Source organism: Saimiri boliviensis, chromosome 19 (genome assembly GCF_048565385.1).
Source record: "Saimiri boliviensis isolate mSaiBol1 chromosome 19, mSaiBol1.pri, whole genome shotgun sequence".
Lineage (NCBI taxonomy): Eukaryota > Metazoa > Chordata > Mammalia > Primates > Cebidae > Saimiri > Saimiri boliviensis.
This window is the reverse complement of record NC_133467.1, coordinates 26,012,426-26,028,539: the sequence shown is the minus strand read 5'-3', so window position 1 is coordinate 26,028,539 and position 16,114 is coordinate 26,012,426. Positions and strand designations below refer to the sequence as shown.

At 41.1% G+C, this 16,114-nt stretch overlaps 1 protein-coding gene across 1 annotated transcript in view; it reads left to right on the top strand.

Moving 5' to 3' along the window:
- The window catches only part of POGK (pogo transposable element derived with KRAB domain), a 224,568-nt gene that overhangs the window by 193,772 nt on the left and 14,682 nt on the right, over window positions 1-16,114 (top strand). The window contains exon 3 of the mRNA XM_074389820.1: window positions 6,880-7,041. Coding sequence (XP_074245921.1) covers window positions 6,987-7,041 — 55 coding nt within the window. The 5' untranslated portion in view covers window positions 6,880-6,986. The remainder of the gene's footprint in view (window positions 1-6,879; window positions 7,042-16,114) is intronic.

Genomic DNA, 16,114 nt, shown 5'->3' with positions numbered 1-16,114 from the left:
GAAGGCAAGACTGGAAGACTGGGCAGAGCAGAGCCTTAAGACATGGGGTTGGTTCCAGAGGCAAGTAGATGGTGTGTACTGCAAAAAAAAAAAAAAAAAAACCCTCTTTTCCTACTGCTTATTTTCAACTACTCTGTTTCTTCCTGTAATCCCTTTCCTCCACCTGGCCTAGACACTTCCGGGATCAAGAACAACTGAAAGATAGGAACTTGTGCAGGCTCCTGCTCTCCTGCTCCATCTTATTCTTCCCTGATGCCATGCTTAGAGAGCCTATAACCCACATGAATGATGGTCAAGGAGAGACTGAAAAAATTAACGTCCTAAAATTTATTCCAGCACACATTCTATCTTCCCAGGTCAGTGATGACTTAGAAATCAAGTGGGGCTGGATCATCACTTTTTCTTCCAAGGAAAGTTGTGGAAGTCAGGAGCCAACCCAAATTTTAGGAATTGAATTATTTCTGAAAAAAATTGTTAGAAATCCTTTGCTGACAGAGAGGTTTTTTAAATTAAGTAGTCATTCATCCTCATTTACTTAGATTTTCAGAGCTTATAATGGTCTTTGTTCCTCCAGATTATGAAGGGGAATGTGGAAGAGAGAGTAGCAATGATTGCTACTGGGATCTGTGGTCTGAAACCATTAAGTGCTGCCGGGATGAAGGGCTGGAGCCCACTTACTTAGAACAATGTGATCACATTGATGGTCTCTGGAGATTCCACTACTTGGAATTAGGACTTTATTAATGTTCTTTTGATGTAATGCAGCACACACTGAAGATGCAATTCAACAAATGTAAAACAAGAACCCACCGTGAGCAAGAAACTGTGCTCCTTATGGGGGGTAGGAGGATAAACATGACCCACTCCTGGTTCTCGGAGAGAAAGACAGTAAAGAAGAGAAGATGTTGGGCACAGATAATTACTGAACAAGGCAAAGGGTGCTGAGTGCTGAGCCAGGTGTCTTGGAGATGCTGTGGGCACAGGCTAGGTGTCGACGGGGCAACCTGAGGCATCAAGAGGCCCTAGAGCAGAAGACTACAGTTGCCGCTAGAATCCTCCCTTTGGACAACTCTCTAAATCTCTCTGAGCCTCAGCTTCCTAACCTATAAAAAGAGATTAGTCATCAGTTCTTGTGTGATCTATGTGAGAAACACCTAACCTAGTCGTCAACAACAGAGTCGACATTCAGCAAATCTCTTTCCTTTGCTTCCTGGAGGAAGCAGCAATGGAGTAGGGGATCAACATGTGTTAGGGAAAATTCTGGTGCCATTAAATCCTTTGGAAATGGCAAAAACCCATTTGATACAACTGAACTCCACCTCACATGGAGAAAGGGAGGACTATGTGATGAACTGGCAGAGGGCTCTGTCTAGGACATCACTAAAGAAGGCAGAGCTTGGGAGCAAGTCAATACAAATTACCAAATACCCAAACTCTCGTAAGTCTCTGGACTCCTGAGCAGACCAAATTTGAAGATAAGCTGAAAGGAAGCCCTCTATCAGGTCTGCTCACCCTCCTAGGCTGGCATTGATTTAATTCCCTTCTAAATGTATTTCTTTTCCTCCCCACTTGACTGCAAAGGGCTTTTTGTTTGGAAATCTAAGAAAACACTTTGGTCCAACCTTCCTAGTGGGCAACTAAATGAAGGCTTGAGATGTAGGAGTTAGAAGGCAAAGTGCTAAGAGTGAAAGAAATTGGGAAGTTTAACAGTAAGTCATAAAGAGAATTTTTGACTCATGGTTGTCTCCACTGAAGTTCCTGCTAGATAATCTCAGCTAGGTCCTAGAGTAAGAGGGTCTGGGACTGTGCTGATCTAGCCCAGTGCCCCTAGTGAGTCTGTAATGAGCGATGGACCCAAGGGAATGTCATCTGTCCCCCTTCAGCCTGTCATAGTCTGCTACAGAAATTTTGAAAAAAAAAAAAAAAAAAAAGAATGGGACACAGATCAGGGAAAGTATGCAACAAAGGGCATCCTCTTACAGAATGTTTCAGTGCAGTCAGTGCTCTGTCTTCCAGGTATCAAAGAAGTCTAGCAGCAGAGTAGACCTGCACGTGCCTCTTAAAACACAATCTTCTTTACATTATTCACGAGGAAATCGATGAGAATGTTTTCCTTTGCTTTCTAAAGGAGCAGTCAGAAGAAGGAAAGCCCTGCATCTATCTTTGACCATCAACACTTCCAAGTAAATGACTTGCTTCAGTAACTTCTCATACTTATACATTTTATTTTGAATTGATAAACAATTATTCTGTGGGTAACCCCCCATACAGGCACCAAGGAAAGAGACCTAAGCAGAACCCTGGCATAGTTAGGGCTTGAAGAATATCTCAGTTTATAGTGTTACTACTCAGCTGTTTCCTCTTATACAATCCTTTATATTATCATATTAGTTTATAGAATTAGGGCTTGAAGAATCCCGTTATATAATCCTCTCTATATAATCACATAATAGTTGATAGTATCAGTGCCTAAAGAATATTTCCCTACATATATATAATTTTATCTTAGTTTATAATCAGAGGAGTGCCTAGAGTAGACACAGCACAGAGTATGAATTAAGAAATAAGCAGTTTATAATTGGAGGAATGCCTAGAGCAGACACGGTACAGAGCATGATTTAAGGGAAAAACAGTTATACCAGGACAAGAATCCATGGCCCAGGCGACAGTGTTCAGTATCGTAAAGATACCCTCTGTATGGCAGGCTTGGGGCAAGAGCCACTCCTCCTGATAAAGGAGTTGTAGGACCTTGCTCCAGTTCTTGTGGAAGGCTGCCCTCAGACTGGCAATCCACCTTGGTTGAATGTGAACTTTATCAGCTCTTGCTACTGTGCTGTTCAAAAAGCATCTTCCCATAAAACTCATTGGAAGCTGCCAGCAGGTGGCGGTAACCCTGACAGCTCTGTCACTATGTGACTTAAAGCATCCCCCCAAACTCAGTAGTAGTTTGCCCATAGATAGAAGTATTGCACACTGCACCCTCTTCACTGGGCACGACCCACCTTCAAGCCTCAGTGACCTAATGGGGGTGGACTCCTTACTGCACATGGCCCTTGCCTTCATGGGAATGGGCCCCTTGCTGTGCACTGTCCACCTCCTAGCCTAGGTGACCTAATGGGGGTGGACCCCTTGTTTTATTGCTCACGACCCTATCACTATCCTTAAGATGATTTCACTCACTGCCCTGCCCCTAACCTATACGCAATAAATATTCATGCTTCTGGACATTCGGGCCTCGCCTGAGTCCACTCATAAGTGGTGTGGCCCCTCGAGCCCAGCTGCATTTCCTTGTACTTCTGCGTCCTGTCTCTTTATTTCTCGGATCCTGCGCCTCAGCACAGCATAAGGCACACCCCACGACCCTGTGGGGCCTTCAGCCCTACATACTCTATACATTGTTGGGTCACAATGTCATGTTTCCATACATGCATATATTGCGGAATGACCAAATCAGGCTAGTTATCATATCTATCACCTCAAATAGTTATCATTTTCCTTTTTTAAATTTTATTTCAGAAGCCAGTGCTTATTCGATGGTTTGACAGAGAGATCAAATATTTATCATTTTCTTTGTGGTGAGAACATTTAAAATAAATATATGATACATGACTGCCCACAGCCCAGCACGCAGGAGGCACTCGGGGAAGAGACAGAAAGGAGGCAAGGCAAGTTCGAGGCTCAGCCCCGGCTAGAACTCCACGAAAACCACGAGGAGCCTGTTAAAGCTCACCCCGTGTGAATTCAATTTTGAAACGACAAGACTGCCGAATCTCATCCGGCTGTCGGGTCGCCCCAGACTGCGTCTCAAGCCTCCAGGGGACCGCGCGGGCACAGCGTGCGGGGCGTGCAGCGGACATCGGCCATGGGCCGGGACCGCGTCAGGAAAACACAGAGGGCAGCACAGGTGGGAGGCGGCCGGAAGGCGGCAGGGGAGTGGGGGGAGTAAGGCGGCGAGCGCAGGCGCCACGGGGCGGGCGGAAGAAGGTGCCAGACGCCATGACGAGACTGGCGGCTGGGCCCTTACCACGCGGCCCCTGGGTGACGACGAAGACGCCGTCCGGTGGCTGCTGCCCGGGCAGGAGGCCACGACTTGGACACTTGCCCTCCCACTGCTCGACGGGGCTACGAGAGAACTAGAGGTGAAAACCAGAGACACCGTCTCCAGCCCCCACTGTGTGTTCAGCGAGAGAGTGAGCCCGGTAAGGTCTGCAGCCCTTTCGTAGTCACCCGGTTTCTCCTCTCTCCTCCTCACCTCGTCAGGTCTCCAAATGGGCTGGTCCTAAATCCTGAGGCCCATCGCCCACAAACCGCGGCAACCGTTTCGGGAACCAGTCAGAGCGGGTCCGGGTCAGGGGGAACGCACCTCGAACCCCTGGCGCTTGTCCTCGCGCCTTCACTCGTTTCCCAGCACGCATAGCGCGCTGTGGCCTGGGGCCTCGACCAATCAGGGATCAGCTTCAGGCGAGGCGGGGAGGGGAGGGTGGGGCTCAAGTTTGAATGAGGCTCTGGGCGAGTCAAAGTACTTGGAGTGATAGGCATTTGGAGCAGCGGGGGTGAAGAGGGAGAGCTATTTTTGGGGTGTGCGTGGGCATGGAATAATAAAGATCCTGAGTGATTTGTTTAGGTGTTTGAAGACAAGGGCTATAGTGTGAAATTCCGTACTTAGGGGAAAATATAGATACGTTGTAATGGTTCTTTTTCTCGTTTGATGTAGTTTTCATGTCTTGAAACTGCTAGTTTGACGCAAAACAACCACCTATATCTGGTGGACCTTTGAAATGTAGGGCTGGAGGGGAGGTAGGTAATAAAGCTAAAAGATGGGTTTGCAAATAGTACTAGAAGTATAAGGTGTAAGTGGTTTAAATGTCTAAGAGAATGGGTTACATTAGGAGACATAGCGATAGGCCTGACGCTACCACAAATCAGCTTGGAGAGACATTTGGCAGTGGAAACTTCCAAACTGGGTTCTATGCGTGTGTAAACCCAGCTTTCACAGATAGGGTTGCTTGGCATGCTGTACGCATACCTTCAATTTTCCTTCCTTTGAAGACAGCTTTAGATTAAATGCAGATAAAGAAAAAAAAAAACCACCTTTAGGAACAAAATCTGTATCTATAGACAATATTACCCCTAGACTCATGGAATATTAGACTCTGAAGAACCTAGCTCCTGTAGATTCTCCAATTAACAAGGAACTTCTTCATGCCCAGAATAATCACCGAGTAACACAGATCTCCTTATTCCCAACCCGAAGGTGATTTCTTCCACATTAACTGGTGATGTATTTTCTCCATATGTTCAAGGAACTAATGAATGTCTGCCAATCTAAATTTTGTTAACAAAGTAGATTTTTAATTTTTAAATATACTGCAACAGTGAGGAATTAGAGGAATTAGCAGGGACTTTGGAGCCAGACAGACCCTGTTTAAAGTGGGGATTGTGAGAATAAAATAATAAATGATATTAAATACTGAATACTTTTAGGTGCCAGAAACAATCCTAAGGCATTTTCATATTTTCATTTAATTCTCACAGTAAATTTGACAAAGGTACTAGCCCCATTTTGCAGATAGAAAAACAGATGCATAAAGCTTAAGTAGTTTGGGCAAGGTCATACAGCAATTCAGTGGCTCCAGTTTGACTCTAAACCTACAGACATAATTACTATGCTATATTGTTTCAAAATATGTCCAGAAACAAGTAGAACACTTAGCATAATACTAGATGCATACTGGAAGCTCAACAGATATTTTTTGTAAGCTATCTGCCCTTTAGTAAACGAATACAGATATCATTTTATATAAGATGTTTGAATACAAAATAAAACAACTAGAAAACCTTTTAAAAAGAAATATATGATACATTAACCTTGTAAAATATATCTGTTTCTGGGTAAGCTTTAAAGTTTTTTTTACAATTATTATTGTTTTGACCTTTGAGGGCAAAGGAGATGAGGGCAGCTGTCACCTTTCTCCATAAATGGGCACATAAATACACTATTTTTCATGCAATTTTGGGGGATTGAATCTGGTTTAGAAATACTGCTCACTGATTTGGAGGCAATAGTGTGTTTATTTACAAAAGCTTTTGTGAATATGTGTGTATATCAACAATACCACTTTCTCACTTGGCATTTTCCTTGCAGAAAGTCAGACTATTGTTAGAATTCCCTTTTCAGAGGCATCTCTTTCCGGATTAAATGAGTTAAGGCATATAGAATACTTACATTGGTAGCTATGCTAAGGTAAACGCTAACCATTAACAACCATTATCCTCATTTCTCTACACTCATGGAACCTTAAATTTGGAAAGGGTATACCATATCTCTCTAGCAATTCACTTTTTCTGATAGATGGATATCTAGTCCCTGCTTGATTACTTCCCACAACAGGAAAATCTAATTTAGTGTTAGACAGCATTTAATGATTCTGTGGCATAATCGCTAGAACAACAACTGTTGAACATATATGTGTCCATACATTTATCCATCTCTCATATGTCAGTTTATTCCTATGGTCTTCTATTGGAAAGACTTAAAATCAAGGGTGTATTGCAATATATATCTGCTTCATAAGCTATATTACCAAGGGAGAAAAGTCAGGAATCAGCTACAAAGGAAAAAAATTAATTATCTATTACATATCACTCAATTTTCATGAAAATCATGAAAGAACTTTAAATGAGATTGTAAATCTCACCAAAGATTATTGCACATAGTAAGATCTAAAAAAAAAAAAAAATGATTATTCAGAATTCACGTTTTCTGAAATCTGTTAAGTAAACAGAATGATCTCTGTTGGTCCCAATCCAGTTCTCTGGTTTCAGAAGGAGGTGGAAGGAGCTGAAATGTAACACCCATATTTGGTTTTTTGTTTTCAGATAAAGGTGTGCAGTATGAGGAAGCATCCTGATTTCCCTTGCACTGGCCAGCGTAACACTGTGGTGAGGCTGAGGGGAAGCAAAGGTCATCCGTCTTTGGCATTGTCATGGGCTGCAGTGGCCATCACACTGACCCTCATTTACTATTGCAGTTTTCCTCAGGTATGTAACTTTGCTATCTTGGAGAATCCTAATGGTGGGAGGGATGATTTATGCAAAGCAAAGAAAATGCCTCTCATTTATAATGGTCTGTGGTTAAGTAAAGCGAATTTAAAATTATTTTGACAATGTCAAACAAGTCACTAACCCAAACAAATAAATCCTTTTAGAAGAAAATCTGACTTTTGTAGAGATTTCAGTTTTATAAAACAAAAAGTCTGTTATAATCAGAATGTCTAAGCCCAAACCAATAGCACTTACGTTTCAACAGAAAAATCTATCTGTTTTACCCTCTAAGTATTGTCAGACCACACTTAAAAAGGATTATGTTCTGTTCTCGTTTTAAATTTATTTTTAAATTATTTTTTTATTGTGCTTTTTGAAGTGTTTCACTTCAAAGGAATGATGACAAAAAGGAACATCATTAAAAGAGAACTATAAGAATATTAATCAGATAAATGCAGCTTGGTTGAATGTTTAAAAGCCACCAAAAGTTATTTATCCTGGAGAAGGACAATCTTGGGGGAGGAGGACACTTGTGGAGGGAGGAAGAGGAACAAGATAGCTGTCTTTGACCATAACTCACCGTCATATAAAAGATGGAGTCAACACTGTGTGTGTTCTTGTTTAGCAAAACAAGTAGTAGACAGAGGCTCCGAAAAGTAGACTTGGCACTAAATAAGAAGGGATTTTCCAAAAGAAGTGATGTCCTAAAATGAAACAGTCTGCCTTGTGAAGTAGTAGGTTTCCTAATTAAGGAGGTATTTAAGCAGAAACTAATGATCTTTCATGACAAGTTTATAAATCAATGGTTCTCAACCTTTAGTATGGCAAGAATCACCCAAAGACTTTGTTAAATCAGATTGTTAGTTCTAACGCCATGAAATTCCAATTCAGCATGTGTGGAGTGGGTACTTTGAATTTAATTTGCCTTTGCCTAAGTTCCCTGTTGCTGCTGCTGCTGCTGCTGCTGCTACTGCTGGTCTGTGAATTACATTTTGCATAGCAAGGCTCTGCTAATATATATTGGACCAGATGGACTCATTTTCCAATTTTGAGAGTCCATGATGATAATCATAGAAAAAATGTAATATGCTGTATGGATTTTGGTATTACCAAAATGAACTTGCTCTGTGAAAATGTATTTAAAATAACTTAATGTGTTTACTGTAATAAATAAGATTTCTGTTAGTAGCAGTTAACATTGGTGTAACATAGAGCAGTGATCTCTAACCTTTCTGGCTCCATGGACAAGTTCCATGGAAGACAATTTTTCCACAGACTGGGGTGGGGTGGGGATGATTTGGAGAAGATTCAAACACATTACATTTGTTGTACACTTTATTTCTATTATTATTACATTGTAATACAGGCGTCCCCAAACTTTTTACACAGGGGGCTAGTTCACTGTCCCTCAGACTGTTGGAGGGCCGCCACATACTGTGCTTCTCTCACTGACCACCAGTGAAAGAGGTGCCCCTTCCTGAAGTGTGGCGGGGGGCCGGATAAATGGCCTCAGGAGGCCGCATGCAGCCTGCGGGCCGTAGTCTGGGGACGCCTGTTGTAATATATAATGAAATAATTATACAGTTCACTATCAAGTAGAATCAGGGGCAGCCCTGAGCTTGTTTTCCTGCAACTAGATGGTCCCATCTCAGGGGATAGGAGATAGTAACAGATTGTTAAGCATTAGATTCTCATAAGGAGCATGCAACTTAGATCCTTCACATGCAGAGTTTACAATAGCATTTGCACTCCAATGAGGATCTAATGCTACCACTGATCTGACAGGAGGCAAAGCTCAGGGAGTAATGCGAGCAATGGGGAGTGGCTGTAAATACAGAAGAAGCTTTGCTCGCTCGTAACACACCACAGACCAGTATTAGTCCATGGCCCGGGGATTGTGGATCCCTGACACAGAAGGACCAGTGTAAAAGAAGCTGAACATGGTACTATATATAACTGGGTTTACTATTTGACTGCACAAATGCAATGCAAAAGCTAAAGTAAGCTTTGCATTTCCTGAATTTAAGCCATTACTTTCCATTTTCCATTTATTTTCCCTAAATAGAGATTGAGAAATTGAAAGGCAAACATTTCGACAGTAAGAAATATAACATTTAGAGGGATTTATGGGAAAGAGAATCCTCATGATTGTCATTGGAAGTTGTGGCTCTGATATGGCTGTGGTGCTCAGCCACACTGTGAAGCAAGCCTATTTTCTTACAGCTGCATCTTCTTGTTGTGGTAATCCTCCTCCTGCATGTGCAGAGGCACAAAGTATAGGATAACCAAGATTCAGGGGTTCTTTTTATGGCTTCCCACTGAAAACGCATATCTACACACAAGAGACAAAAAGGATTAAGTGTGTTGGCTGGGCAAAATGGATTCCTAGTAATCAGACCAGAAATATTCAGGCCTTTTGCTCTCTGCCAAGATCTCTGCTAGTTAACACAGATATATTATAGACAATTATGTGGTTATTAAGAAGAATAAAACACAATTTTAAATGAAAATATCAGAATATATTAGTGGAAAAAAATTGTTATAGGACTGCATGTATTTGTGATCCCATTTATGGTTTTAAAAACCTATATATCTAGGGTTATATGTGCATATTTAATTTCAAAAAAGATCAAGAAACTGGCTTCCTCTGGGCATAAAGAATGGATATGCGTGTGTGAGGGCATATATATATATATATATACATATATATATATATATATATATATACATATAAAATTGACTTGTACACTGAGTGGGGAGCTAAGACACCAAGGTAATTTACCTAAACCAAGGGTGTTTCGTCAGTGTGAAAGTGCGCTGTCTGCTGGCCATTCTGGGAAAATCACAGCTATTTTACAGCAACTGTAGTCCTCTCTGACGATGGTCCAGATCATTATTTCATGTCAAGAGTACTTATTTTTCACCTACTGTGTGCCAGGTGCATGATCATACATGATACAAGTGTCTGTTTTATGATTCTCTTTACTTTTTTGCATGTGTAAGATATTTTATCACTAAAAATATCCAATGTAAAAAGCAAAACATGTCTGAAAAATAATAGAACCAATAAAATTTTATATTAAAGAAAGGCTGATAGTTCTTTGAGACAAATGAGGTTAAATACCTGTAATCAGTAAAATATTGTAACATCTTAAAACTTGGTATTACTGAAGAAATTACTTATGTCAACCCCCCCCATATTTTAGAGCCGAGAAAACTGAGAGTCCAACACATTAATACCTAGTGTAAAGGAAGGCAGGAAATTACTTAAAAGTCCAATACTAACATCGACAAAGATTTGCTTACATTTCAATCTAAGGATAAAAGAAATAATCAACTTTTTTTCTTTTTCCATATTTAAGCAATGATCACTGACTGGACAAAGGAAATGCACAAGAATTAATTTAAACAGTTTGTTTAGAGATATTTATTTAGGGTTCATTCATATAGAAGTAAATTGCTTAAGTCAGAAATTGGATGAGGATACTAGAAAATGAATTGAGAAGTAAAAGTGAGGGAAGCTGATCCCAGCCCTTTGCAAAATTTAAGATTTAGGATCCCCAGCTTGGAAAATTGCTATGCTAATTAAGGATTGAAGACTGAAGAATGGCAAAGTTTAGAAAATCAAGAACGTGAGAGAGCCCAGGAACACCAGGCACCGCTGGGGAATTAGGTAAAGGACAAAGTACTTGATCTTGTGAGGCCTGTTGGTTACGTAGCAGGAAAAACGCATAGCCACACCACCAAAGATTGTAAAGTGTTAGTTTTCAAAGTCTTTTCTAAAAAGAGGAATACACACTGAAGTTTATGGAAGAGTTGAAGTTTCCCTTCGTCAGGTCTTCTACCAGTTCACAGACTAATGTTGGGAACAAACAGCTTCTCTTCAAAGAGTTTCACCCCCCTGTCCTTTGTTCTATTTTATAAGTAATCTCTCCTGCCTTTAACACACCCAGGCCTGCCTCTGTCTACCAAGCTTGTAGCCGACCAACACCGCCTTACTTTAAGCTGTTAAGTATGAACAATAAAGTTCCTGGTTCCTTGTAGGATTCCCAAAGCATCAACTAGGTTCAGGGCATGTTGTGAAGAACTAGCAACAGGAGGAGATGATGAAGATACAGAGATGGACAGAAATTCTGGCTCATGCTTATTTTCCAGTTCTGTACAATCTTTAAACAGTGATATCCTTGTTTTTACCAAATAGGCAACGACAGATAGTTTTTGCTGGGATTAAGTTAGCAGTGTTTCATCCTCATGCTGAAGAAGATCAGCAGTATTTCTACAGTCTCTTTTATTAGTGATAAATATGTTTTTACCACATTAATCCTAATGAAAACCAGACTGGTTACCCTGCCAAGGGGGAGAAAAAAAAGAAAACTCTGCTTTCTTTACTTTACAGTGATGATTTTTTGATGAATAAAGCAATTTTATTTCTTTTCACACATAGACTATATATCTGAGGTTGTCTTCCACTTTTATGCTCCCAGTATTTTATATTTATCTAACGCGATTTTCGAAGGCACTCAAAGTGCTTTTTAAATATTATTCCATAAAACCCTTATAGAATGATGAAGTCAGCACTTTACACAAACATTGGAAACATCCAAAACCACCATATGTGAAATGTTTACTGCTAAGGTTTCTTCTCCTTTCCTTATCCTGTTCCTTTCTTTCTCTTTCCCCCCATCTCATGCATTATTTTTAATTTTCCCTTAAGTTTTGGTGACACCACCACCAACACCCTGACAGTAAAGATAAGGACTACACATAGAAGTGGGACACTTTTTTCTCCTAAAGCTCACTAATTTATGAGTGCCAGTTGTAGACTAGGGACCTACTGACCCTATCTGATCAGCACAATGATTCCTCAAGGTTAGAATTATCTCCAGCTTTGAGATGAGGAAACTCAAGTGTCTAAATGGTGTTCTTGAGCAATTCTGAGAAACCTTGCATTGGTCACATAATCTTTCTAACAAATTCTTTCTAACAAACAGATTCTTACATCTAAAATGAAACTAGTCATTCCTATTTTACCATTCTAAAAGAGTAGTGAAGAGAATCAGATGAATAATGCATGCAAAAGTGCTTTGAAATTGTCTAGGTGCTTACAAAGCCACATCAGTCTAATAAAATATAAATAATCATATTGTTAAACATCCTATCACTGCAGGAGAACAAAAAAAAAATTTTTAAAGCTTATTTCTCCAAATGAGAAATCTTATATCCTACTGCAGGAGAAGAGGATGTGGTAGAAAAACCTATTATTTTGATAAATATATTGAAGACATTTTGTGCTGAAAGGCATTTTTCATAAACGAAAACCATGTTCTTTAGAGGCCCAGTTCTCAAGTAGTTCTGTGCCACCAAACCCAGGTACTCCCAGCAGCTCTCAGGCACAGGATTTGCCTGCCAGAAGTCCTGGCTTCAGTTCTTGGGTTACTTCTCTTGTGACTTTAAGGAAAATTACCCTCTTCTTTAAAGTCAGCTTTATAGATAAAGCGACAATACCAATAATATGCTTGCCTAAGGATCAAATGCAAATAAACCAGCCCTCATAGCATCTATCTCCATAAACTCAAAACTAGATTTTAAAAAGAATGCCATTAGCTGACTCAGGTACATTTCTAAGTGAAAAAGAATTTCATCACCATCAAATGTTAGTAACAAGAAAAGGATTCAGCCATCACAGCTGATAGAAACGTGGAGGTCAACTTTGCCTTCATTTTACAGATGACGACTCTGGGGTGGGGAAGCGAGTTGGCCTGGGTTGTAAGGCGAGACTTGTAGAGCCTCACTAGAATGGAGTTCAACAGCCCAGGGTTTCTTCACTTTGCCCAGCCTTGCCCTGAGCCAACTGCCCTCCCACTTCTTGCCCCTGACTCACTTTTCAGCCCACCCCTCTTCCTCCTGAGTGCCTAACACGGATCCTAAATAACGGCATCAGGAGTCACCTGTGGACAGAACCACTCTGGACTATTACATCAATGGAAATCACAGTTCTGCCTTTATGCATTTGGGGTCTTTTTGTCACGGTAGCTATAATAGTATGAAAATAAGTGTTATAATTTCCTTTCCTCTTCTAGAGAAACCACTGACTCTTCCTTAACTCTCTGAGATGCTCTTAACAGCACACCTCCTCTCCAGGAACCTCTAGGACCTTTCAATGAACTACCCAGAGCAGAATTTTCCTTACCATTTTATCAAGATATCCCAGGAATAACTTCTGGCTTTATTGGGTAATATTTTTTTAAAAAAAGATGGGGTCTCACTATGTTGCTCAGGCTGGTTTTGAACTCCTGGGCTCAAGCAATCCTCCTACAGCCTCCTGAGTAGCTGGGATTACAGATAAAAGCCAGCATGCCTGGCTGCTTCTTGGGTAATTTCTAGGGCTCGGGCTCATATCTTGCTCTTTCTCTGAAGTGCCAGAATCCCAGGAAAGAGAAAGATACAGTCAGCAGTGAGGTTTGTTCCCCATTTGGTTCTCTCCTCCTTTCCTTCCCAACTAGGATTTCTTGGTTCATATACCTGAGGCTATCTACCACAAAATGGTTAATTCTCCTTCTCCTGTTTCAGAGCAACCCTTTGAGGGCCAAGGTTGGGAGCCCTAAGGCCAAGGTTGCCTCTTGTCATTATCTCAATAAGTTATACCTCAAAATTGCTGTATAACAAGGCACCCCTGTACTCAGTAGCTTCAAATAATGATCTTTTCTAATTGTCACTGGTCTTCATATTAGCAAGAATTGCTCTGGAACACATGCCTCATTGTGATGCCCAAGTTGGAGAAGCAGTGACTACTTAAGCATGCTTTTGTCATAGCAGAGATCAAAAGCTCCCAGAGGTGCAAGGAAAAACTTTTGTGTCCTTAAGACGTCTGCTCAGGACTTACACACAGTCACTTCCCCCCAAATTCCATTGGCTGAAGCTCACCATAAAAGCAGGCCAAGTGAAGGGGCATTGAAGTACATTCTGCACATGACAACTCGGCAAAGGTGTGATATGTAACACTACCACAGGGACACAAAGTACCAAGACTATTAATTCAATCTACAGCAGTCCCTGAGGAATAGATGTATGTGAGCCAATAGCTATGCTGACCCGTCTGTGGAGCCTCTGCTGAAGGCAATCAGAAATGTGTATTCACTAGAGGGCAATATAGTTAGAAATGATTATTTTGTAAAATTTGGAATTTGAGGCTCCTTGGCATCCCTATGGTTTTTGTACTGTAATAATTCAACAGGAGGAAGGATGAAGTCAGACCAACAGCATCATTAAAGAACTACTATGTTGATTACATGGATGTTCTGTTGATATTAGCCACCAACTAAGAGAAGTCCATCCTATGGAATTACCAGAGTAATGCACTGTGAGTCTCAAAGACTGGCTTCAATCACTCTCCATTCAGACTCAGATGCAGTCTTATGGAGAATGGGAACAATAATAGAGCTGAGGGAACATTAGGATGATATCTGCTTCAGCGCTCTTTTTGCAGAAGAAACACCAGTAGAGAGAAGCACAATGACTCAGAAAACCACCTAAAACCACTAAACATGAGTCTGCAGTGTATTGTGCCACACCAGCACCTTGCTCCTGGAGTAAGTCTAGTTAGCAATTATAGACCCATAGAACGGTGGATCCTCTGACAGTAATTGAGATCATGGGACTGTGGGTTTGAAGTCAAGAATTCAGGTGGTCACTGTTAGTTTCTTTCCAGGGACACCTAATCAAAGCCCATGAGAACATTAGGGCTCTCAGAGACTAAAACTCTAACATCGTGGGGTGTTTTGGGGCTATCTCCTAACTATATTAATTTCTTTTCTAAGATGCTGAGGTGCCAGCGAACACCCCTAGTACCCCTCTCCTTTCCTGATGCCCTCCTTTCTATTTGAAGCTGCCATTTCCTCAGAAAAATTAAGAGGGTAATGCCAATCAATTCAAGCTAAGATGTCACTCCTGTTCTACAAATACTTTATACACAAAAATAATTGTTCATTAAAACAAAAAAAAATAAATTCTAGCTTCCCTCCCAGTATTTGAACAGTCTTTCCCACCCACTGATTAGATCTTCTATGGTCTTGGGTTGTCAGCAGTGATTGGACTTCAGAGATGTGTATGTCATGCTACATTTTATGTATTAAGAGTGCAGCGCACGGTGGCCTCTCCCATGACAGAGAAATAAGTCATATATAAATAGTAGTGCCCACGAAAACTTGGAAAGACAGATCTTTTCCAACAGATACTCAGGTCTAAGGGACAATCTGAAGAGTCTGACAGACTCTCTCCTTGACAAAAGTTTAATCAGATGTGAGCCGTCTTCTTTAGCAGCCCTCCACCCTGGTCCCCTGACCACTCACCCCCCTCCCCCTGCACCTCTGGCCTGCCTAGCTCTATTTTAGCAAGAATCCTGCTAAGTCAGGTTAAGGAGAAATCACCACCCTTGGTATCTGATCAAATTCCTTATTCCCTCACCCTTGATATCTGATCGCCCTGGTCAGCCTTCAGCAAGAATCCTGTTAAGTGGGTTCAGCAAGAATCCCTCTAGGAGCTTGCGTCTCGTCTCAGTAACTTTCCATCTACTGACCCCTTCGTTCTGCTCTTTGGCTGTACATCCCTAGCTGTCCTTACTGTATTCCAGATTAGACCTCATCTCTCTCCCTAGTGTGATCATCTTTACACCTATAGATAGCAGTAACACTGTATAAAGCCTTCCTTACTGTTTTAACAAGTGTCAGAATAATTTTTTCTTTAACAAGTTCTCAACGAAAACCCAAGCCCAAAATCTTTTTCTGAAATGAAAAAGGTTTCAGGGCTTCTCAGGTCACTTTTGTTGTATTGTTCACAAAGCTGAGAGTAAACAACTCCTTTGAACGTTTTGGAGAAGAAAGATCCTTCTATACACTTACTTTGTTCAAGGGATTACATGCTTGGGATTTAACAGACAACAGCTACAAAAATCAGGAAGTTCCTTCTCCACCTATATGACGAATTTATGGACAGGAGCCTGCTGCCAGAATACGAACATGCTTTCCCAAAAACCACTCCTCTTGTTCCTACACCCCCATGCCGGTCTAGTCTC